General features: G+C 36.5%; 1 protein-coding gene across 7 annotated transcripts in view; it reads right to left on the bottom strand.

Moving 5' to 3' along the window:
- TENT4B (terminal nucleotidyltransferase 4B) overlaps positions 1 to 21,980 on the bottom strand; it is a 54,434-nt gene extending 32,454 nt beyond the window's left edge. For 2 of the 7 annotated variants that reach the window (XM_056812271.1, XM_056812270.1), the window contains exon 1: positions 20,884 to 21,740. In XM_056812271.1, the coding sequence (XP_056668249.1) occupies positions 20,884 to 21,626 (743 nt within the window). In that variant the 5' untranslated portion in view covers positions 21,627 to 21,740. Of the gene's footprint in view, positions 1 to 20,883; positions 21,744 to 21,850 lie in introns of those variants that run through there. The other 5 variants (XM_056812272.1, XM_056812273.1, XM_056812275.1 and 2 more) reach the window with 5 other exon arrangements.
- Positions 21,981 to 25,272: the final 3,292 nt, after the last annotated feature.

Here is a 25,272-nt window from a genome sequence, read left to right as displayed (position 1 = left end):
TAAAAGCTCTCCTAAAATGAATTCCATAAACAACAGGTGTGTCTAAAACTTTTAGTTCCTAATAGTGTTATTTTATTTATTCAATTTGTTAATAGTATATGTGTGCATGTCTAACAACACATATCTAGTTTGATATTCTGCTTAAGATTTCTATAGCTTTAAGATTGATTATACAGAAATAAATCTCAAAAATTCAATATTACAAGTTACTATGTGTATATGTAACCATCCAAATTCAGAGTTACCATCTATTTAAAAAGAGGAATGTTGAATTGCAGGCAAAAGGGAATTGTTCAAATTAAATTCAACATAACTGAACTCAATAAGCAATTAGGTGTTTATTTTGTGCAAGGCCAGATGGACATAGAGACAAAAACATGAATCCATGTCCCTTAAGGATTTTTGTTGTTGTTCAGTCGGCTTCAGTCATGTCTGACTCTTCATGGCCCCATTTGGGGTTTTCTTGGGAAAGATACCAGAGTGTTTTGCCACTTCCTTTTCTAGTTCATTTTATAGATGAGGAAACTCAGGCAAACAGAGTTAAGTGACTTGCCCAGAGTCACACAGCTACTAAGTATCTGAGGCCACATTTGAACTTAGGTCTTCCTGAATCCAGGCCCGGAGCGCTTTCCACTGAGCCACTTAGTTGTCCCAAGGACCTTATGTTCTCTCTATAGGAAACAGGGACATAAGAAATAATAACATATTCAAAGTAATATAAAGTTGTTTCAGGGTAACAAAAGTGTTAATAACTGGAGGGGAGGAGGGGACATGAAAAGGCCTTTTGAGCACTGTTTTAAAAGAATTGTACAAGACGAATGAAAAGAGAGAATGCATCTAGATATTGAAGACCACTTGCATAAAGGCATAGAGGCAGATGATGAGACCCAGCCAGTATAGAAGGAAGACAGTAAACCAATTTGATTAAGATAAAGATTGTGTGAAAAGGCAGTCCTGTGATCATCTGTAGTATGGTATTTAAAGCCATATGCAACCTGATTCCTATTGATTTTTCCAGGCTTATTTTATAGAAGCAATGGACAACCATATTAAGTGTGTTGGGGGAGGAGCAGTGACATGTTCAGATCTCTATTTTAGGAAGATCAGTTTGGCAACTGTGTAGAACATGGACTAGAGAAAAAAGATTGGAGATAGGAAGACCAATTGTAAAGCTTTTGCAATGGTGTAGGAAAGAAGTGAAGAGGGTCTTAACTAGGGTTGAATCCATGAGAGTGAAGAGAATTAAGGGTGGATGCTTGCAAAAAATATCATGAAAGTAGTATAAGACATGTTAAATAATTGGATTATGGAGACTGAGGGAAAGGAAGAGTCATGGATAACTTCGAGGTAGCAAACTTGGGTGCCTGAAAGAACGGCAGTGACTGAAACGTAGCACCTTCAGCAAAAATGGGAAAGTTTTGGAAAGGGACAGATTTAGAGGAAATAAATGTGAGTTCCCTTTTAGACAAGTTGAATTTGAGATGCCTGTGGTATACTGATGTCCAGGAAACAGTTGATAAAACAGGCCTGAAATTCAAGAGAGAAATTAGGTCAGGGTATATAAATTAAAGATTAATCTACATGGACATGACAATTAAACCTATGAAAAGCTAATGAGATCATGAGATCTCTAAGAGAATATAGAGGTTCCAAGTCAAAGTCTTGGGGAAATATTCCCACTTAGTGAGTGGAAGGAGGAAGAGGACCCAACAAAAGAAACTGAGAAGGAACAGTCAAAACAGGAAGGAGAACTATATGGGGGCAGTGCCACAGAAACCAAATGAGAAAGTACGTCTAGAAAAAAGGGTTAAATTAAGTGTCAAAAACTGCCAAGTTGTTGGAAAGGAAGAAAACTAAGAAAAACCACTGCATATAACAGTTAAGATATCAGCAGTGACCTTGCATAGAGCAGTCTCAGTCAAGTGGTGAAGTCAAAATCCAGACTATAAGGAATTGAGAAAAGAGTAGGAGGTGAAGAAATGGAAACAACAAGCATAGACAACCCTTTCTAGAAGTTTGGCTAGGAATATGGATTACACACACATATACACACAAAATAACTTATATAAGTTAAAGAACTTTTTAAATTTTGCCATCTTATATAATGTATCTTAGTATTATAGAAAAGTATAAAAACACTATACAAACTATAAAATAAATAGATATACATTATACAAAAACACATATATATACTTATTATGAACAAGTTGTAAAAGTCTAAAGAAATACCAAACTAGAAACTCAACATTAAGTCTTATAATCTATTTTTTATATAATTCATTTTCAGAGGGCCAATGGAGACTCGCTTACATCAATAAGTGGCTCTGTAAAGTCTCTTTTTTGGTTCTGGTAAGTATATACATACAAATATATCTAAGAAGAGATATAAGATGATAGCTTGAATAAATTACAAGGTCACAAAAAAGTTTTTTGACAAATACAAGAGATCTAGAACATACTTGCAGAGTACAGCAAATGGTCAATAGATAAGGAGAGAATGATGTTGAAAGAAAGAGAGGAATAATAAAAGAAGTCAAGCTCCCAGAAAAAACAAGAAAGGATAGTAGTAGAGGGTGGACTCAAAAAGGGTCAACGGAATCAGAGTCTGGGACAAAGACAAAGCAGATGGGCAATGATGATTAAAGAGTTTTTAGTCAGTCTTTCCTCAGTAAAGGGGGAAAAGAAAAGTGAAAGAAGGTAAGTTTAGGCAATCTGAAGAGAGAAGCTTAAATGAGTCAAATAGGAAAAATAAAAGAGCTGAGGGCCCAAGCTGACATTAGAGAACATGAATATGCAGTGAACCCAGGCAGCATGGTTTTGTGATTTTTCCAAAAATGTTCATCTATCTTTGAGAAGGAAAGGAGAAGTTAGATGATAGCTAACTCCAAATTAAACTAAAAAGAAAAATACGTTACAGTAGAACCATGAAAATTACAAACATTTTTGTTCATTAACAATTTGGAATTTTTGTGTGCCATTTTATCTTTTTACTGGGAAGTTTGTGGAAAAGAATATATAAAACCAATTAATAGATGCCATTTAGAATATTCACTCTAAAAGTTTTGTTTTCCATTCCATTGTATTTCATTCTGGGAAGGTAAAGTTGCGCTTGTTTTTCTATAAATCAAAATGACAGTTGTCTACCTACAGCAGCTCAGTTTTTTTGGCTTTAGTTTGTTAATTGGAATCTTGGTTTTAGGGAGAAAGTTTTTTTTTTTTAAAGAAAAATTCTAATTCCTTTCTCCCCTCCTCTATTTCTTAACTTCAATTATCTCTTTCTCCCCCTCATTCCAATCAAAGTTTTTCTAGGAGGAGAAATAAAAGGATAAATACTATGCACCTTGCTTTTCTATCCCCACAGTTCAATATATTTTGGGAACCTGAGTTATTTTTAATGGAGAAATTTCATGTAAAGCTTCAACTGATGATAAATCTCCTACTCCATATTCATATAATTTTTGTCAAACTAAATATGGTAAAAAACTCTTTTCCACCAATATGGAAATGAAAAGTTGTAAAAAAGTATATGAACAGACCTATATTGTGACAAGTATAAAACTGTAAAATACCAGAGAGTTTTATTCCTTTGAAGACTGGCATGAGAAAAGTACTTTTATACTCTAATTTTTCCACTAAGAATTTCAAAATACTTATTTAGATGTCAGTTATATGCCATGCACATACATTTTATGCTCATCTATAACTAAATCTTAGAGAGTTGGGCTGAAGCTTAAAGAAATTATGATATCCAAAGGGTCAAAAAGCTGATAAAAATCAGGGCAGGATCTGAACCCAGATCCTTCCTGATTCCAAATCCTATATTCTCTCTCCTAAGCCAGGCTACTTCCTTCTATTCTATTCTGTATCCAATGACTAAGAGAGAAAAGTGCAGCTTGAAAAGATAGTGAAATCATCACATGTTGACAACTATCTATATTAATAGGAAGACCACAACTAATCTATTACTATTAGTTCATTTCCCTAGATCTCTCAGTCTATATTTATATGTAATGTGTGTATATATAACATATATGTGCCTATACATACTTTATGAGTATATATGTATGTCTATATATATGTGTGTATGTGCATATATAAAACATACACATATATTTGGCATTGTTGACAGAGTACTGAACTTGAAAGTCAAGAAAACCTAGATTCAAATCCAGTCTCAGACAATATACTAGTTGTAAGTCACTTAACTCTTCCCTCAGCCTGAATGTACTCATCAGTAAAATGGGAATAATAGTGACAGCACTTACCTGACATGATTCAGAGGATCAAAGGAGACGTCTACTCAAAAATTCTTCTATTCAAAAATAAGCTCTGGGTGGCTTGCAACCTTCAAGGTTTTATATAATGTGTCTAAACATCTTATCAATATAAATCCAAACTTCTTTTACCTAAATCTACTTTATTTCATTAATAACAATTTACTTGTAAGTAACACAGATAGCAGAACTACTTAAGAGAATACTGAAATACACTGTTCCCTTGAAAAACAGGTAGTATGTTAATCATCAAAAAAATAGTCCTCCCAACTCTAAACTCTTAGGTATTCTAGTATAGACACATTCAAGTACAAACTAGACAAACCAAAATTCTCTGACAATACATTTGGCTGAATGAATTTTTTAAAAATTGAGATATACTTCACTTTAAGTCATTTTAAAGCTGTTGAGAAATATAACAATAAAGTAATTTTTTCCCAGCACCAATGAGAAATAAGATGTTCTAAAATAAAATTTTCAAAACACTGGAGCTTTAGCATACTCCTTTTCCAAATCTCAAACTTAAATTTAACCATTTTAAGGAAATTTTACTAAAAACTTATTGTATATATTGTTATGTCTTCTCATATAGATAATACTAAACACAACTTGACTATTTTCTGCTGGCTGGTAGTTATTAGCATCCTTCTATTCATTTATGCTATATTATACAAGTGTCTACTTTTTAATTTTTGAGTCATACTCTCAAATCTGTTTACTATTCCCCTAACAGCTGCAACCCCCTTTCTAGTTTGTTGTTTCTACTCTGTAACTAAGAAAGTATACAGTTAAACACTTGATAATTTTATTGTGTCTGTTAACTTGTAATTCTCCAACTAAGCTGTAAACCAAAGGAGAGAAATAATATTTCCCACCCTATCAAATATGGCTGGAGAGGGAAGGTTTCTATAGGGGGTAAAATGAACAAGAGTTGAAATATAATTATTGGCAGCTGTTGCAATAATTTAGTCATGAGGTTATTATTAAGGCTCTATATCCAAGAAATGGTAGAGGATATGGAATTTAAATTAAGGGCTTTTTATGAGCAAAAATTACATGATTTGGTGATTGGATCATAAGAAGGGAAGGCTATTCAAGGATTCCAAGTTTCAAGCTTGAAAGTCTGGGAGAAAGAAGTCACTAAAAGAAATTAGTAAGTGAGGCAAGCTGGTGAGTTCTTCTGTTTGAAGAGGGTAGGGTGAATAATGAGTGATGGAGATAACAAAAGGCTTAGCCAGGTGGAAAAGTCATAAGCAGGTGAAGTTGAAGGACTTTTAGCTCCAGAGTGAAAACAGAAATGGAGCTACAAACATAGAAATCAATCATCTTGGATTCCCCAACTCCACATCACCTGCAAACTTCATATAGCACTATTTTGAACCCTCTAATGCATTTATTAGGAAGCTAGGTGGTTCAGTAGATAAGACTGCTAGGCCTGGAGTCAGGAAGATATATTCCTAAGTTCAAATCTGGTCTCATATACTTACTATATGTGACTCTGGGCAATTCACTTAACTTTGTTTGTCTTAGTTTCCTCATTTGTAAAATGAACTGGAGAAGGAAATGGAAAACCATTCCAGTACCTTTGCCAAGGGGTAAAAAAACAAACAAAAAACAAAACAAAACAAAACAAAAATAAAAACAGCATCTAGATAGAGCCCTGACCCCAAAGTTGGGAGGACCTAGATTCAAATCCAGCCTCGGACAATCACTAGTTGTGTGACCCTGGGAAATCACTTAACCCTGTTTGCCTCAGTTTTTCATCTGTAAAATGAGCTGGAGGAAAGAAATGGCAAAGCACTATCCTTGCCAAGAAAACCCCAAATGGGGTCATCAAGAGTTGGACATAACTGATACAGCTAAACAATGAATGTTTTATCATGTTATATCTATACTCATACTTAATTCCATTCCCTTCCCCACCCAGCCTTAAACTACAAGCTATATGAAGGTGCTTTAACCTTGCCTGACTTCATATCCCTCTCAGGACCAAGCAAAATATTTTAATTTGTAAACAGTATACATTTACTAAGTATATGGAGAAAACATTTTAGGATCAAAGGACCATAGATGTAGAGGGGAAAGGAGACTGAAGGACATCTAGTCCAATCCTCTCATTTTACAGAAGAGGATCAGAGAGCTAAAGTGACTGTCCAAAGGTCATTTTGGAAGTGATTTATGTGAGATATGAACCTGGGTCCTCTGAATCCAGGGCCAGCATGCTTCTTTGCACTGTATGACAAAACTATTGCTTATTTGTTGGAGCTTTCATTTCTGCCTCATTAAAAACAAAGAGTTTAGGGCAAGATTTTATCCTTTTTTATATATTTATTTTATTGCTTTGTTAATAGTTAACGTTTTATAAAACTTAAATATATGAGCACTTATGAAAATGGAATAATAAATTAGAACATATGTTGAAAATGCCTAAAATTTACATAGCACTTTAAAGTTTACAAATCACTTTCTCTATATATACATATACATACACATGTGTGTATGTATATTGTACATATAAATTATACACACACATACATATATGTAAATATGAAACGAGGGGTAGAAAAATATAAATATCACTTCACAACAGTCCTATGAGAGGTCCTTTTTTAAATTCCCATTTTAAAGATGAAGAAACAGATTCATAGAGATAAGTGACTTGCCAAAGGTAACAAATGTGCTTTCAGGCAGATTCAAAAATAGGTCTTCATGACTCCTAGTTCTGGGCTCCATCCACTGGCTCTCAAAACATTGGGCCAGAGCTGTTTCCAGATCTCTGGGCCTCAATTTCCTCATCTATAAAATGAGAGATGGCGCTAGATGACCTTTAAGGTTCCTTACAATTCTAAAATAATATGACTAAAATGTAACTTCTTTTTACTGTCGGGTGGGAAGGTAGAGTTTGCATCCATGATTTCTGCAATGTAGTGAACTCCTTTTCACCAATGAAGTTCAGCAACTCTTCTGCCCATACATCGAAGGCTTAGAGTTGCCTAGGATACTCTGAACATACACCCAAGTAAGTAGACTGCTGAGTCAGAACTTGAACCCAGGTTTTCCTGTTGCCACGGCTATCCCTCTACCCCAACTATGCCATACTACTTCAATGATAACCAGGGGATAGAAGAGGAGCAGGTGGTCAAAGAATAAGCAAAAGAAGCATCATTAAAGGAAACAATAGCTAAAAAGAGAAATACAGTAGGAAAGAGTGCTCAATTTGGTGTCAGAGGATGTAGGTTTAAATCCTGATGGCCACTACCTATATAACACTGATCAAGCTGCTTATTTTGGAATCTCAGCTTCCTCCTCTGTAAGATGAGGAGTTTGAATAGATTACTTTAAAAAAAAAAACTTACTTTCTGTCTTAGTTTCAGTGTAAGACTGAAGGGCAAGGGGCCAGGCAAACAGGGTTAAAAAAACTACTCAGGGTCACATAGCTAATAAGTATCTGAGATCATATTTGAACCCAGGCCTGGCACTGCTATCTACTTTGCCACCTCACTGACCCTAGATGACTCTTAAGGTCCCCTCTAATTCTGCATCTATGGCTTTGTGAAGATTCTAATCATGAAAGCCAAAGGAAGAGAGAGGAATCTCATGAAAAAAAATTTAGTAAATTTCATAAAATGTTGAAGAAGTCATCAATGAGCTTCAAATACACAATCTGAGTAGCATTTGGGGGACAAAAACCAAGCATAAAAACTATTAGTCTCAAAATAAACAATTAAAGGATTTTTAAATATATAAAATGATTCATTTTCCAATCAACTCAAATTCACAACACTGTTATATTATTAGAAAAAACATCTCACATTATAGTGCCTTTATTGGCTTGTTTTTAGACTGAAAAGCAAACTTTTGACTTCGCTTAAAATCCAACAGTAATAGTTTCAGATTTTTTTTCAGACCAGAAATGTTAAAAGACTAGTCTAGGTCTTTCTTGTCTATCTGCATTTTTCATAATCTTTAAGAAAAGTATCTCCTGTACCTACAGAGAGATCTAGAACACTGAGGTAAAATTCAACTTTAGACAGAAAAACATCTGAGGGGTACTTGTTTTTTAGGGGGAAGGGTATCAGATCAGCAATTGTTTTTGCAACTTTGCTGCTTGGGTCACTGAGATAGAAAGTGGATCACCTCACTGTTATTATTAAAAGGAAAAGAAAACCTATCTGTATACCAGTAATATTCACAGCTGCTTTATTTGTAAGGAAAGCAGGAACAGAAGCAACCCAACCATACAGCAATTGGGAAATTACTTAATACATTTTAAGGCATCAACATAATAGCTTATTATTGTGTAGGGTGGACAGCAGGGAGGAACAGAAGGAGACAAACTGAATATTAAGAAATATGAAAAGAAAAAGTGACACTGGACATTGAATGGTGAATAATTATTACATGTGGCTATAATTTATATAAAAAATAACAACAAAATTCTTTCCAAGTACACAGATGAAGAAGTAATCAGAAGAAAATCCAGAGCAAATAAATTATTTTAAGGTATATATTTTTTTTTATCAAAGTAAAAAGTATTTGATGATATGGTTTTATTTGATATTTTATTTTCCTTTTTTGTGTTCATATTTGTCGAGTAGGTAAAATAAGGTTTTTAAATGCCATAAAAATATTTTTATGACTTTACAATTAAAAAGAACAGTCATTTTTCATATTGTCTACCTCTTCCTTAACACAACTCTTTTTCAATGTTTTTTGGAATTTGTTGGCATAGCCAGTGCAATTTAATCATACTTAAATAGGGACACTGGGGAACTTCTCAATAAGAAGACAAATTGCTCCAGGTCATATGTGCTATGTAAACAAAACTAAAGTAAAAGCCAATTTGAGGGATTTTTGGCAGTATAATTGTTTTTGAACACATTTTCCACTATCTAAGATTAAGAATACCAGCTTTTGTTTTTGTCGAGTTCACTGGGAAAGGGGGTGAGAAAATGGGAGCTAAAAATAAGCATTAAATATCAGAAAGAAGAAAAATACTTTTTAGGTGTCCAAAACCTTTAGTCTTTAAAAATGAGATGCCACACTAGATAAGGAATCATGTCTACATATCTACATTTCCAAGGGAAGTAGACCTATGCATAAAGTTAGATAATAGTCTACTAAAACATTACTAAGTGTCCCAAAAACATGTACTGTAAAAATACTAAGGAGACAGCAAAGGGGCAAGGTTATAAGTGCTTGATATAAGCGCTCCTGTTGAATGGGAATTGCTATACTACTCTCACTAAAGGAGACTAATTGTGTAAAATTTTATAAACACTGTTAGATGTGGTTTAATTGATTTTGCTTAAATGGTTTGTTTTTTGTTTTTTGTTGGGTTTTTTTGCTACAAAGGAATGTTTGATTTGGAATGCGGGGAATTTTTTAATGTGGAAGGAAAGTGGGGAAATTTCCAGAAATTGCTATGATATAAATACAAAAAAGTATCAATAAAATTCATTTTTAAAGAAAAGCTGTTACCAAGTACTTTCTCAATTGCTAGTTTAAAAAGAAATTTATGTTCACTATGTTACCAAGGGGTAAAATAGTTCCCTTGGTCTAGATAAAAATGATTCCCATTACCTTTGTGAATTAAACAAAGATCAAGATGACATGCTTACATAATGAGAAATTAGAGCCCTGCTTCTCTGTGCTCCAAAGTAAAAGAATAGACTGATCATTGACCTAAGACATTGATGACTCTTTTTAATGTGAGAACAATCCAATCTTGGAGCCAGAATGCCTCCTACATATGCTACGACAAAATCTGTAGTTTGCACTGTTCCCTTTTAGGACACTGTTATTTTCTTGGGATGTTCTTCAAACAGCCAGAGAACACTAAAAAAAAGGCAATTTTTCCTATAAACTCCTATGACCAAGAACAGATGTTATGCACCCTTAAGTTTTCCTTTTGGACATTTTTCTTTTATTTAATGGAATGGTTGTGAAACATTTTTCACTAAAAATATAGCCATAAAAAGCATTTAAGGATATTATCATCCTCAATTCATGAGACAAATCTATAATGAAATCAACCTGATGTCAGCTAAAAAAAGTCCATCATAATTAATGTTAAATTCTGGCATTCTGTTGACTCTAGAACCCAATATGCAATTGTATGTCCTCATGAAAACAATACACAGATAAAACTTCAAAATAAAATTATAAAGCAAATTTCCATTATAAAAACACAACATAATTAAAATGTCTTTTGATGAAACTTTATACAACCAAAAATCAAAGAGGTAAAGAAATAACCTTTTAAGTATGTTTACGTTACCTATTACAACTTTTCAACAATAATGACTTTAAGATCTGGTTTGAAGTTGAAGGGTTGTTAATTCATTGTTTTTTTAAGCCTTTTCAAAATTATTTTGGCATTAAAAAAATATTTGGCATAAGTGACCCTACTCTATTTTTTGACTTACACTGACTGATCAACTAGGCTATTCAAAGAGACCAGGCAAATCTTAAAAATTCCTCCATTCACTACCAAAAATCTCTACATTTTTCATTGTAAAAAATATACATTATAACCAATTTAAATCATAACAGAAAACAAGTTTATTTCAAATAAGTGACTGAGCTTGTGTCTAAGTGAAGAGAAGAAAGGTCTTTCAAAACAAACTATTTTGTTTAATTTCACATACTGTTTCCATCAAGTTAAATATCCCCTTTGCTGCCCATACCATCCCAGATACAAAAGCAGTACTGCAAGGGGCAAGAAAATGAACTTAATAAAACATCCTTAGGTGTAGTAGTGTTCTAACTAGATACAAGTCCTTTTGATAGAGATTCAAAAAATCATGCCTCTGACCCTTGACAATCAACTTAATCTCTTTGAGAGATTCAGTTCCCTCATCTTTAAAATGAAGGGGTTGGACCAGATTTGCCTTTAAGGTCTTTTCTGGATGTCAATCTATGATCTTATTATCTATGTCATAGGTGTCAAATTCATGGCCTGCAAGCCCTTGTAGCCAGAAACACTTCTAAATGAGGTCCCACCCATATTAAAAATGTAATTGGGAAACATTTAATGAAATTAAAATATATATATATATATACACATATATCTAAGCCAAAATAGATGTTTATTTGTGATTTTCTAAGTCAATATGCTGTCCCACAGGGTTCCATATCTATTTGAATTTTACACCACTTTTACTATCTCAAGCCTCTCCCTTCTGCAATGCCTCCTCCCCTCCACATAACTGTCAAAGTAATATTCCTAACTATTCATTTCTAGCCTTATTACACTTTACTCCCCCTTTGACACTCTATGATCCAGCCAGACTTTCTTTCTTCCTATTTCTTACACAAAACTCCATCTTTAGCCCTCCATAATTTTAACACAGTCTGCAATGCACTGTCTTTCTATCTCCACATCTTAAAATATCTCATTTCCTTTAAGGTTTAACTGATGTTTCTCTTCCCATGAGGCCTTTCCTACCATCCCAGGTGCTAGGGCAACCACCTAAAAATCACCTGCACATGTTTTATTGCTATCATACATGCTGTTTCCCAGAAAAGAATCGAGGGTAGGGATTATTTGATTTTTAGCTCTGAATCCCCATTGTCCAGCAGTTCCTGACATATAGTAGGCACATAATGTTTTTTTTACTAATTAGCCATAATATAAGGTTTACTAATTAACAACATTTGAATTATCTCAATTATCAAAAAGGGGAAAGCCTGACAGTGAAAAAAATTCTGAACTCTGACTAAAAAAATGACTCAGGTTTTCTAGTCTCAGGTTCTGTCACTAGGTATGTGACTTTATTGGATTCTTAAAATTCTAAAAGGAGGGGAATGAAGGTAGATCAAAAGTCTAAAATTCTATGATTTTATAATGTACATCATTAATATTATTCACAAAATAGACTTTGACATTCCTAATTAGCTACAAATTAGTTATAAATACCTGACATTTTTGTGAGTATAATGGTCATTATATAGCTGTAGTTTTATATTGATTTAAAGTAAATCATTGAAATCTTTTATCACATCATATATTTCAAATTCTATATAATTCAGTTCTATCAGTTTAAAAAAAGTAAAAACTAAGTTATTCATCTCCCCAAAGACTGAGACAGAAAAGATACAATGAAAAGAGCACTGGACTTAAGAATTAAAAGACTTGGATTTAAATTCCAGGCCTATCTATCTGGAAGAGGCAATAAGTTGGGTCCCACATCTGTAGGCTGCAGTTTCCTTATTTGTAAAAGGCGTGGGAATAAATGAAATATAGGGGTTATCTTCTTAGGTCTAATCCTTTGATCTTAAGTAACTAATTTTCTAAAAAATCCTTTGTTTGTGGATTTCCCTCTTTCCTTGTCAGCATCATTCTGATCAAACCCACGCACTTTCAGGATCACAAAGTATATGAAAGAACTATAGATACACATAGGTGCATGAACATATACACAAAGATTTATAATACACTACAGCAATAATGTTAAATTAAAATAGAAAAGGATTTCAGAAAATCACATATTAGCATTATCAATGCTCTATTTTAAGTTTATTGTGTTAAAATTTTCCAATTACATTTTAATCTAGTTCCAGCTGTACTCTGGAGTATTGCAAGGCCACATATTTGACACCTCTGCACTAAAGACTGGTTCAAAAACAATTATCTTAGACAAAAATAAACAGAAATATCCAAAATAAATTGATAATATATTTCTTGCCTCTGAAGCATGTTATTTACCTCTAGAAGGCAAACTGGAGTAAGTTCCTTCAGTGATACACAGGTTAATTAGCTCAAAGTTAGTAATAATCATGATTTGGAGTCCAAGTGAAAGAAATAAGATAAAGAGAAAGACAAATTCAGTTTTACTTCATAAAAACACATATACTACCCTTTCTTCTTATTTAAATTGAAGTCATATTCGGATTTTTTATTGTTAAAAGCTTTCATTTTCAAGATGGAAGTTACCTCCTGTATAAATATAACAGGGAAAGTGTAGACTTATCCTGGCATAAAGAGTGGGGAAAGGTAAAAAAAAAAAGATAAAAGTAAGTTAGGCTCTATTTGCCCATATGTAGCTTAAATGTGGTAATTACCAATGGGTAATCATAATCCATCAATGATATTTTCTGAATCCAAATTTGACAAAGTATCCCCAAGAAGAAATAACTGATTCCAAAAGAATCCTAAGCCTAGCCTCTGATATTTATTTCCACCTTTTCCTCAAACTAAGGATATTTTGATGGTCATATTGATTCAAAGTGACATGAAATTATTTTCATTCTAGGTTTTAAAGTATTTTAGGGAGGTTATGTGTTGTAGTCAACAAACATTTATAAAGCACTTACTATGTTCCTGGCACTGTGCTATGCACTGGCATAGTAGAAAATTTTCTAAACTTGGACTCTGTGGGTTTGAACTCAGGTTCTGATGATATTTGTACTACCTGTTTCAAAGGGTTGTTGCAAAGAAAACACTCTTAAAGGGCTTTGTAAATGTGTTACTAGTTGCAGCACAGTATTTTATCCTCCATTTCCACTTCTTCCTGCTTGTCTCCTCTCATCAATAAGGGTTTTTACAGAGGATACTAAGCTAGGTACTACAGGTTCAAATAAAAATCACAAAGTACTGATTAATAACAAACTCAAACTCTCCTCCTTCCTCCCTAGACTAGATTACCCCAGGCAGAAATTATCAATCCTCTTCTGAATTTACCCTACACACATATAAACAAACAATGAAAAACACATATCTAATTACACATTCAAAGTAAAGAATGCAAAGGCAAAAATGACTTAGGTCTTGCACTCAAAGAGCTTATAATCTATTGGGAAAGGAACAAGTACACAAGTAATTACAATTCAAAGGAAGAATGAGAAGTACAAAGTGGATATCTATATTTCAGAAAAGAGAGAAAAGTCAAGTTAGAGGAGGTTTCACAGAAAAAGTGTTATCTGATTGGGACAAGAAATCCACTAATTTTGACAGAAACAAATGGGGGGAGGGAGCACAATGGGTAAAAGGGAAGGAGAAGGGAATACATTCCAAATATGAGAATACTTTGGAAGCAAAGTCTGGAGATAGGACAAGACAATAATTAGGGGTGCCACATTAAGTGGAAACAGTATAAGATAAGGGATGAACAGGTTGATTGGTGCCAAACTATGGAGAAGCTTTAAAGTCAAGCCAATAGGCAACAGAGAACTAATAAATTTTTTGAGCAGAAGACAAGCATGAGGATAGAAATGCAATTTTTCTGGCAACTTAATGATGTCTCATGACAGCTCTATTACTGACTTTACTATTTAAATCTTTTATTGCTATTTAACTTTTCATATCTTGGGCCACTCTAAATTACATTACTCTTGAAGTCAGGGAATGTTACATTTATTTTATCTCCCATAGCATTTAGCACAATGTTTTGTGGATAGTAGACACCCAAAATAAGGTTAATTTTAATACAAAACAGACAAGAAGAAATAGAGGAAAAGAAACATCAAGCTAAAAAGTATCGGGAAAGTAAAGTTATTAAGTAACTAATAAATTCAAGATTGGACATTCAAATTCAATTGACATTAATAAGACGAAGTTATTTTAAAGTTATTTATTTTAAAAACAAGGGCACTCTATCATTATGGGGATTACCAAATGTGTTTTGATAGAACTTAATAACTTTTCATAACACTAATAAATAAGTTTATTTGGGAGGGTCAAGCATGCATAAGTAATTAAGCAAATAAAAATGGGCCTAATTCTCGGGTATTCAATAAATCTAAGTATATTATACATTTTATTCCAGGATAAGTAAGAATACAAATCCTAAAGGCATTTATTCAACTCTAAGACTTCTTAAGCATGAATATGGTCAGCAACAAACAAAATGCTTTCAACATACCTCCCTTAAATCACTCAATTTACAATGAAATTATCCATTCCAAAACTATTATATATTATTAGGATTAAATAAAGCTTCAAAAAATTAAGTCTGCTTGGAAAAATGAGCAGTATGTGAATGAAAAAGAACACTTCACCCTATTTTGAAAACAAAACATGTGGTGAAAATATAAAAATAAAAAACAATGCCTCTAAACAACGGTTCAAAAATAAAATTTAAGTTTAAAAATTAAAGTTGTTGCAACTGTTCTCAATACTACCAGTAAATTTTTTTTTCATTTTAGTATGTCCATAAGCAATCGATGTCCAAAATATGAAGATCTCTACATCATTAGGATGCTGCTAAAGATGTTATCTCCTATAATAAATAGGTCTTCCTTAGAAGATCTAGGCACACAAGTGGAAAAAGTAAAATCAGAGAAATCTCTAGTACTCAGGTGGATCTTTGATTTCATCCAGGTGGACAAATTTTCTCTCTACCAAAGCAGTTAGCAACACTTACAGGAAAAAGAAGTTTCACATTTAGATTTGAAGCTTCTGATAAGCCTAGATAGGAAACAGTAGCCAATATGAGCATCTCCAAGTATTTATTAATTTTTTCTGATATGTAAACAAAATCCTTAGCATAATATATTCATTATAGACAAAAAATTGTCAAAGTCTATCATATTTTAAGAAAATATGTCAGTTGCTAGGTTTGGTTCTGAGTTACTGAATAGTCTATCTCAAAGTTATCCTTAGCTCTCATATGTTTCATTGATAATATGGCTGTGTCCCTTAACATGGTGTGAGAAATTTAATGGCATTCTTATATAGTACAGCAGCTCTGTGCAACAAATAAAATGTCTCTGAGGATTAAAAGAATCTTCTCTGGACAGCTGTCTTTCTGAAGCTGGTTGAGCTTTCCAATTGTCTCAGCAGAAATGAGTAAAAGGGAAAAAACTTCAAGCCAATAATAAGACCACCAGAATTGCTAGCAAGTGTTCATTTCAATATCAGTTACCTTTACTCAAAAATACCCACCAACCATATATTAAATGTGGACAACCTATTGCTTCAAAATTCCTTAACCCCTATTAACAACACATAAAAGTAACCAATACTACTTGTCCCTGACAAGATGACTCTAAAACATTCTTTTACCAAAATGTTATTTATGTTCTGATGACAATATACTCAGTTACTTTATTTCACAGTAAATTTGCTTCATATATTAAAAATGAATTGTACTTACATGTTAAAAAAAATCCTCAATACTCTAGTATTCCTATATGTTCCCATCTCCTAATCTAAATTCTCTATTCACTCAAATATCCTAATATGTTTGCTGGTCAAAAACAACCACCATTATTGAGAGAATCCTTTCTGTAATGCCTCAGCATAGTAGGCACAAATTCTCTTGTGGAATAAGCTACTGGGGTCTTAATTCTAATATTTACTTTGGTAACAATTTTAATGATAGAAGCTAAGAGACAAGAAAACAAAAACACCAGACTATATAGAAATGGATAATGGAAAAGTTCAGGACATTCAAAGCAAACAGGCCACAATTTATCTACTGTAAATATCTTTCCTTCACCAGTCTATTTTCCAGTACCTCTTTGTCATATTAATTTCCCTGAATTATACACCAAAGCTTTTGAGGATCATCTCATTGTTGAGCCTATTACTCTTCTGGCTCAGTTTCCTTTCACTTTTCACCAACTAAAACCTGAAAAAAATGAAATCCATACACTGAAATAGTTTTGTGGCTCTAATGGGGAAATTATACATGGGCAATAATAAAGGTCTTACAGAAGGAAGTTATGACATAAATCATTTTGTTTAATTTAGTACCTAGAATATTTTGGTACTGAATTATTTAGCTATTAATATGAAAGATTATATGAATCAAATTGTTTAGTGCAGGCTTGATGATGAGCTAAAAAAAATCCTCTACTGGCCCACAAAATTTTCACAAGACTCTGGCACATTAAAATGTAATAATGTACTACACAAGCAAAGAGATTAAATAATCTGAACACAGCAGACTATGAAAAAATGCTATAAGTGCTATTTTCAGCTTCACATACCAGAGGTAAGTGAAAACTTTAAATTCAAGCTTCTCAATTCCTTCTGACTTTTTGGTTTCAACCCATGTATTTATTTGTTGTCTAATCATTTTTGAGATAAAATAATCTATTCCACCAATCCTAATTATAGGATTCTATCATTATGATAAAAACCCATTATAAAATTGGCATTGGAGAATAAGAAAAAGAGATGTATCTTTTCTTCCTCTATCCACTTATCAGATAGAATATTGAGAAGGTGCTAGGAATTCAAGGCTAAAGCTATTTTGCAGAGCACACAACAGACCAGATTGTGTCCTTCACTTACATAGTGTGTCATTTTATCATAATTCAGAAAAAAATGTAAAATGCCAACTCTCCCACTTCACTACCACCTCCACCTTTGACTCTCTCATTTCTACCAATGTCATTTTCTCATCAAAGGCTCAAAATTTTAGAGTCTCCTTCCCTAGAAATTCAGTCATTCAATCTTACCAATGTAATATGTTTTCATTTTCATTCCCACTACAATCACCCTAATTCAAGTTCTTATTGTCTCACATTTGGATTTACAAAAGTCTTCAAACTGGACTTGCTCCAGTCAATAGACTCTCCCATCCTCTTGCTGAAAGACAGACTGCATTCAACAATTCTATACCTGCCTGCTATGTAAAATCTAATAAACTCCTTAGCCTGGAATTCAAGGTCCTCCACTAAAAAGCTGGTGGAAGATGATACACATATAAAAAGGAGAAGAAGCAATACCATTAGGCTAAGTACCAAATAAGGGGTAGAGACAATTCAGAAATTCAGAAGAAGAAGTAATCAAATAAACTTTTTGCTTTGCAGAAGTAGTACTTGAATAGTGCTTTAAAAAATATAAGTCTCAGACAAAAAAAAAAAAGAGGAGGGGGGTATTTCAGATATAGATCACATGACCAAAGGCTTGGCAACAGGAAAATGCAGGTCCTATTCTAGGAGGAATGAAAAAATAATTTGGCTAAATCAAAGAAAAAAAAACAATCATAAAGTCCTTAAAAATAATCCAGTTCAAATTGCTTATTTTAAAGACAATGTAACTGAGACTCACAATGGCAAAAATTATTTTACCCAGGTTAGAAATGATTATAGAAGAGATTTCTTACGTCAAAGGGCTGAACTAGATGGGCCTTTGAAGTCCCTTTACAATTCTAAGATTCACTCCTTCGATATGATAAATTTTCATACCATAATGCCTCCATACCAGATATATAGTACTACCTTCTATTCTTTAATATTTATGACTTCTCTCCCCAACTAAACTATAAATCCATGGAGACAAGGTTCAAGTCATACACCTTCATATCCCTATCATCTAATAATGCTAGACATAGTAAGTGCTCAATAAATGTTTGCTGCTTATGAGTTTCATTGTATTTAATCTAAGAATTGCATATATTAATTTGCACTGAAAGTATAAAAACTCCAGTTACTTTGAATTAAGTTTTTTAAATATATAGAATGACAGGCCATACATACCAAAAGGAAAAGAAATATGATCCATGAATCAAACAAAAGAGTTTTCAACCCTACAGATATTCTTACATTATCAGCCTAGGCAACTGCTTCACTGGCTTTGAAAAAGCTGGAAGACCCTCACCAAAAAAAAAAAAAGTTGTTTAACTGTTGGTATTCTCAGAAGCAAAGCAAAATTTCGGAAGACTGGTAAAATTTTACATGAGGGGCAGCTAGGTGGTTCATTGGATAGAGCCAGGCCTAAAGATGGAAGGTCCTGAGCTCACCTCTGATACTCCCCAGCTATACAGGGACCCTAGGCAAGTCACTTAACTCCTCTAGCCTGGCCCTTACTGCTCTTCTGCCTCAGAACTAATGCTTAGTATTAAATCTAAGACAGAAAGTATGGATTTTTTTAATTTTTTAAATTTTTTAAATTTTTTTAAAAAGTTTTCTCTGAATGAATTTTAAATCACCTATTCAAAAAAAAAATAGATCTCTCAGCAGCCATGTGAAAGGACAAATTATTTAAATCACAATTATTTTCCTTTGTCTACAAGAACTTTACATATGGAGAGATTTTAGTTTGATGTGTCACCATTATATTTTCTAAATATAGGTGAAAAAATCAAAATCGTATAGGTTTAATAGTAAGATAATTCATCATTTCTAATGTATCGTTAACAAGTTGCCAATGTTCATAACTTGCTTTATTTTCTTAGTCACAGACACACCAAGATTTCAAAAAATTAAAATTATAGTATTTATTTTAAGTTTGACAATGATTATTCATCTGGATCTCTCAAGTTACCAGAAGTTCTTAATATCAATTTCTTTGTTAAATCAAGAGTTTATTTTCACATTTGAAAATGCTCCAACTGTCCATTTCAGCCTGGACCTATTAACCTAGACATTAGGATCACCATGGATAGCGCCCTACTAACTTTTATAATGTATCCTTATCATTAGGTCTCCTTTCTAACCTTAAAAGGTCCCTCTCATAAAAATCAGAGGATAAATGTGAAGCGTATACCTATTCAAAGCATGAAATGTTCAATAGCACTTTTCAAAGGGGAATTAATTATAACAGCAGTATAAAGCAAACACCTGCCCAGTAGAAAGAACCTGATGGAACACACCAATTCATTTTACATAGACTCCAAGAAGCCAGAGACCATCCTTTTCATCACTGCTAATAAGAACTAAAATTTAATGGGTGATGGAAAACCAAAAGACTCAATACTCAGGAATTTATTTGTTCCACTGCCCATTTTAGTGTACACACACAAAATGAAACAATGAAAAGAAAAAGTTTGAAAAATCATTAATTAGATTTACTAAACAATGAAAATAATCCAAAACCTACCTAGAAAAAAAACAAATCCTGTCACATTCTAGCATAGAAGTATTTCCAAAAAGGCAAATCTAGTTGGAATCAATGTGTGCTTATGTACATAATTCACTAGGGGTCAGGTAAGATTCCATTTTGTAATAGCTGAACTTTAAACACAGAGTCACTGGTGGTGCAACATTTGAGCTAATTAACATAAAGTTAATCCCTCTAGTAAAGCATTAGCTGAACCTATCCTACCCTCACAACATTATGGTACATATCACATTATTATGATACATAGAGTAGGAAGATGGTCCTACATATCAAACTCCTGGAAAGTTCTTTAGGGCCTTGAGCTTCTGCAAAGCAGAGCATATGACAGCTTTAGCCTTGTATCCTTTCCTTAATGGACCAGATACAGGTAGGTATAAAAAAAATTGTTAAAAGAAAAGAAGAGCAGGAAGAGAAGAGAAAACCAACAAGTATGAGTCACAGACCACAGCCTTAATAGACTGTCATGTTTCCAATAGGGGTATAGGGGGTAATCTTCCATTTTAAACTTTCGTTAAGGAGGTACTCCCCTCAAGGCTCCAGTTTATCAAATGGGCCTTTAATGTCCCCTAGGGGTAGAAATGTCCATGAAAAGTGACCTCATCTTCCTGTGTGATGGCAGAGGCAATTGGACAATTGTGGAGGGGGTGAAGGAGTGGGTGGGGGGAGGGAAACCACCTCCATCAAATAGGTGGAAACCAAGTGCACACACAGCAAAGGTGGTGTGAAGCCTCTACTCTTTTCCAGTCCCCACCCCTCCATCCCCGTGTGAGTGCAATGACGTTAATCTCCCCATAGTGAAGTGGAAACACTCACCCCACGACTCCCTGGTTGTAGTTCCTCCTCTTCCAAGGGGTACCACTGTACAACCCTCCAGTTCCCGCTGTTCCAGCCAACCTACCACCGCCCCCTCCGCCTGCCCCGACCCCGGCAGTGGAGGCCGGGGCCGTGCTGGGGCTCAGCAGGCTGTAGTTGAGTCCGTAAGTGCTAGCCTTGTTGTCCCTTTTCCTCTTGTTACTGTTGCCCGCGGCGGGGTCGGCGGTTTCAGCAGCAGAGGCTCCAGCCCTCCGGCTCCAGGCCCCGGGCTGATGGTGGTTGTTGTTGTTGTTGGTCGTCTCTAAGGGCAGAAAGTCCCGCTGTTCCGGGGCCAGTGCGTGGCCGCCGAGGAGCCGCTCCCCGGGGCGGTACATGCCCTCAGCTGGGGGGCTGCTGCTGCTGCTGCTGCTGCCGCCGGCGGGGGCCGTGGCGGGGCCGGCTGAGGCTGCGGCGGTGGCGGCGGCGGAGGCGGCGGCGGGGCCGCTGGGGCTGCCCGTGTTGCTGCTGCTGCTGCTGGTGCCGCTCCCGCTGCTGCTGCTGCTCCCGCTGCTGCTGCTGCCGCTGCTGCTGCTGCTACTGCTGCTGCTGCTACTGCTGCTGCTGCTACTGCTCGTGGCGCTGCTGTGACAGTGGTGGTTGAAGTAGAGGTTCCTCAGCCCCTGGGTTGTCTCCCAAATCTGCATCCACAAACTGTTGGAGGGTCCGAGCTGCTCTGGCTGAAACCAGGCGATCCTCGGATCCATCAAACGGCGGCCACTCTCCCCCGCCCCGCCCGCAGCCGCCGCCGCCGCCCCCTGCCCCCCAGCAGCAGCCGCCGCCGCCGCCGCCCCTGGCGGCTCCGGCCCCTCGCCGAGACCCCCCCGCCCCCTTCTCCCTCCTCTCCTCCTCCTCCTCCTCCTCCTCAGGCGCACACTCTGGCCGGCGAGACGCCCACGGGGGCCTGCGAGCCGCCCCGGCCTCTCCTCACCGCCGCTCCTCCCGGCGTTTTCCCGGGCGGCAGCAATCGCTGTGGTGCCGCCGCCGCCGCCGCTGCTGCTGGTGCTGGTGCTGGTGCTGCTGCTGCTGGTGCTGCTGGTGGCGGTGGTAGTGGTGGTGGTGGTGGTGGTGGTGGTGGTGGTGGTGGCGGTGGTGGTGGTGGTGGTGGTGGTGGTGGTGACGGCGGCACTGGCGGCGTTGGTTTCGTTTCCTGAGCCGTCTTCGTCGTCCCCTTCACCGCCTCTCCTTCCTCTGTCCCCTCCTCCTCTGCCGCCGCTTCCTCTTCTTCTGTGGCCGCCGACCCACCCCCCCCTCCCTCCCCTCCGCCAACCCCCTGTCACCGGGGTCCCAGTGCAAATGGCGGCGGCCGCGGCGGCAGTAGCTCTGGAGAAGGCAAGGGGCAGCAACGCGCCTGCTCCGTAGCGTCCTCGCTCGGCCCGGGGCGGGGCCTCAGCCGCCGCTGGCTCCGCCCCCTAGTCGCTCCTCCCCGCCCCCTCCCTCCCTTCCTCCCTCCTCCTTTCCCCCCCTCCCCCCTCCCCTCGCTGGGTCCCGCCTCCCTCCTCCCCTTCTTACCCTCCCCCCGGCCCCTCCCGCGGGGGAGGCCGCTCCCTGCGTCACAGAGCGAAAGGAGTAGAGTGCCAGAGGAAGGGAGAGGGGTCAGAGGCAGGCTCGTGAGCCTCCAACTGCCCCCCCCACCCTGGCAACCGCCCCTCGAGCCTGCCACTTAGGGTCTTGGAGTTTGAGGGGCCTTAGTAGGATGACCTGTCCTTTTTTTCCCCTTACGCCTTGACCAGATTCTACTGAGGAAACAGGATCATTCTCACAGTCTTAGTTTCCTCATCTGCAAAATGAAAGGGATTGGACTAGGTGATCTCTAAGCAATTCCAGCTCTAAATCCTAGGCCCCTAAGAGACTCAGGCGGGTGGGCGCGCACTCACAGACCTCTCCTCTCACCAATTTACACCTCCCCTTCATCCTCCTTACCCCCTCTCCTCGGCCTCACCCAACAGAATTTAGCTCGGGGCCTTCAGGATAGTGACGTCTCAGTATTTCGGCCCTGATGCCCTTTCTAAAATTGATCCCCCTCGTGGAAAAGGGTAGAGACATTTAGGCCTGAAGACTACAAGGATCCCCATACAGCTCCCAACTTGCTACTGCCTACTGTCTAGTCCTCAGGTTCCTTGGGTGTAAAATTAAGGAACTGAATTAGTTAATCCTCTGAGGCCCTTTTGAGCTCTAAATGTTAAAATTAAATGATCTCTACTCTTCAATCTAGACTTCTCAACTATACCTTTCACCCCCCCTTCCCTCTTTCCCTCTTCCTCCCCTCTTTCTCCTCTCTGTCTCTCTCCTGTCTCTGTCTCTCTCTCACACACACATATACACACACAGGCATGAATCTGCACCTTTCCAACCAAAAGTTCTGAATTTTGTCCGGAGGGAACACAAATCACTGATGTGTAGCACTTTAAAGTCTTCTTTGACCTTTACCCATATCTCACTTGAGCTTCAGAGCAACCCTGTAAGGTAGTAGACACTGTAAGGATTAGTCCCATTTTATGGATGAAGAAATTGAGGGGCACAAAGTTTAGTTGATTTGCCTATGGTTTCCCAGCTATTAGGTATCTGAGGCAGGATTTTAATCCAGGTCTTCATGAGCCAAAATCAATCACAGTAGCCATTATACCCTGCATATATATATATATATGTTCCACAAAGAGGAGCATGTGGTATGAGAAAACCTCTAGTAGCCTCTCTCTAACTGCTAATTAACTCCAGACACCCCTAAATTTCTAACAGAAAACCTCAGGAATAAGTGTCTTTATTCCACAGACCAGTTCCTTCTTTTACATAACTAGTGAAAAGAACACAGGCACTTGAGTCGGAAGACCTGGGATCAAATCCCAACTTCGGTGGTTACAACCTGCAAAACCTCAATTTTTTAAAAAAATCCTAACCTTCTTTCTTAAAATCTATACTTTGAATTGGTTCCAAGGCAAAAGAGCAGTAAGGCCAAGGCATATGGGGTTAAATGGCTTGCCAAGGGTCACCCAGCTACAAAATGTCTGAAACCAAATTTGGACCCCAAACTTCCTAGCTCCAGGCCTGGTTCTCAATCCACTGAGCCACCTAACTACCCTGAAATGATTTTACCATTCTGGGTCTCATCTCTTTTGTAAAATTATGAGTCTCTAAAGGCCTTCTCAGCTTTAAATCCCATAAGCCTATATAAGTCTTGGGCCTAAACCACACCAGACATTGAAAGCTCTTTCAAACATTCAAAAGCCATCTTTCATATAAAGAAAGCCAAAATGTGCAGTTAATGGTAATGGAACCTTTTACCTTACTCTAAGACTATTTACCTTACTGGAATGATTCTTGCTAGATCAGAATTTTCCTGTTAATTTTAAACAAATACACTCATAAAAACCTCTTGAACCACAAAGATTAGAAAATCAGGAAATAGTGTTGGCATCAGTGGTTTTCTAAAGTGGTTATTATATTTCTTTCTGTGACTATTAGTAAAAAGACTAAATATTAAAAAAGAGTTTTAAGTATTAAAATCATCAAGGAAAAAAGAGTGAATTTAAAAAAAATATGGGTAGTAAGGTTGGTTCAAAGTCCAAACCAAGTCACTGAAACTAACTTTTAACTTCTATTTTGGGAACAGAATATCCTGGAAAGTTTTTGGCAAATAATGAAAATATCCTTTACTTATCAACCAGACAGTTGCTGCTATTCTTTCTTATCAAAAGCATAACACTTCAAGAAATATGGAAAACACATAAAATATAAATGTTTCATATTAGAGACAGTGAAGTGTTTGCACAAATAAGTTCTTTCAATGTTTCCCTGGTATGAAATTTGCTATAAAATGAAATTTATCAAATCATCAAACATCCAGGAATGTATTAATTAGAATATTTTATGTTTTTCCTGAAAAAAAAAACTGAAATTTCTGCTGAAGATCTGCCTAATAATAATCTGTCAAAGATTTTCCTAAAGTTTAGACCTGATCATGCCACTTTTCTATTCAATTAATTCCCATAGTTTACTATTGTCTCTATGATCCAATTATAAGCTCGGCTCCTAAAGCCCAAGCTAAAATTTACTTTTCCAAAATGTTTTATACACAAGTCCTCATCTGTCCATTGTCCAGCCAAAGTGGTTTTTCTGTTCTTCATTTTACACAGGCCTCTCCATCTCCTGTCTTCATAAGTTTGAACCACTGACTTTCTCCTACCTGGAATGCACTCCAATTTTACCTCTTAGAATCAATCCCTTGTTCCCTTTCTACAGGAAACTTTTCCTCATCCCTCTAGCTTAGGGGTTCTTAACTGAAGACCCTTGAAATAGTTGAGCTTTAAAAAATTTTATAATTTAAATATAATGTTTCTTTTATCATCTTACATA

Source organism: Monodelphis domestica, chromosome 1, assembly GCF_027887165.1.
Source record: "Monodelphis domestica isolate mMonDom1 chromosome 1, mMonDom1.pri, whole genome shotgun sequence".
NCBI lineage: Eukaryota > Metazoa > Chordata > Mammalia > Didelphimorphia > Didelphidae > Monodelphis > Monodelphis domestica.
This window is presented reverse-complemented; position numbering and strand designations above follow the sequence as displayed.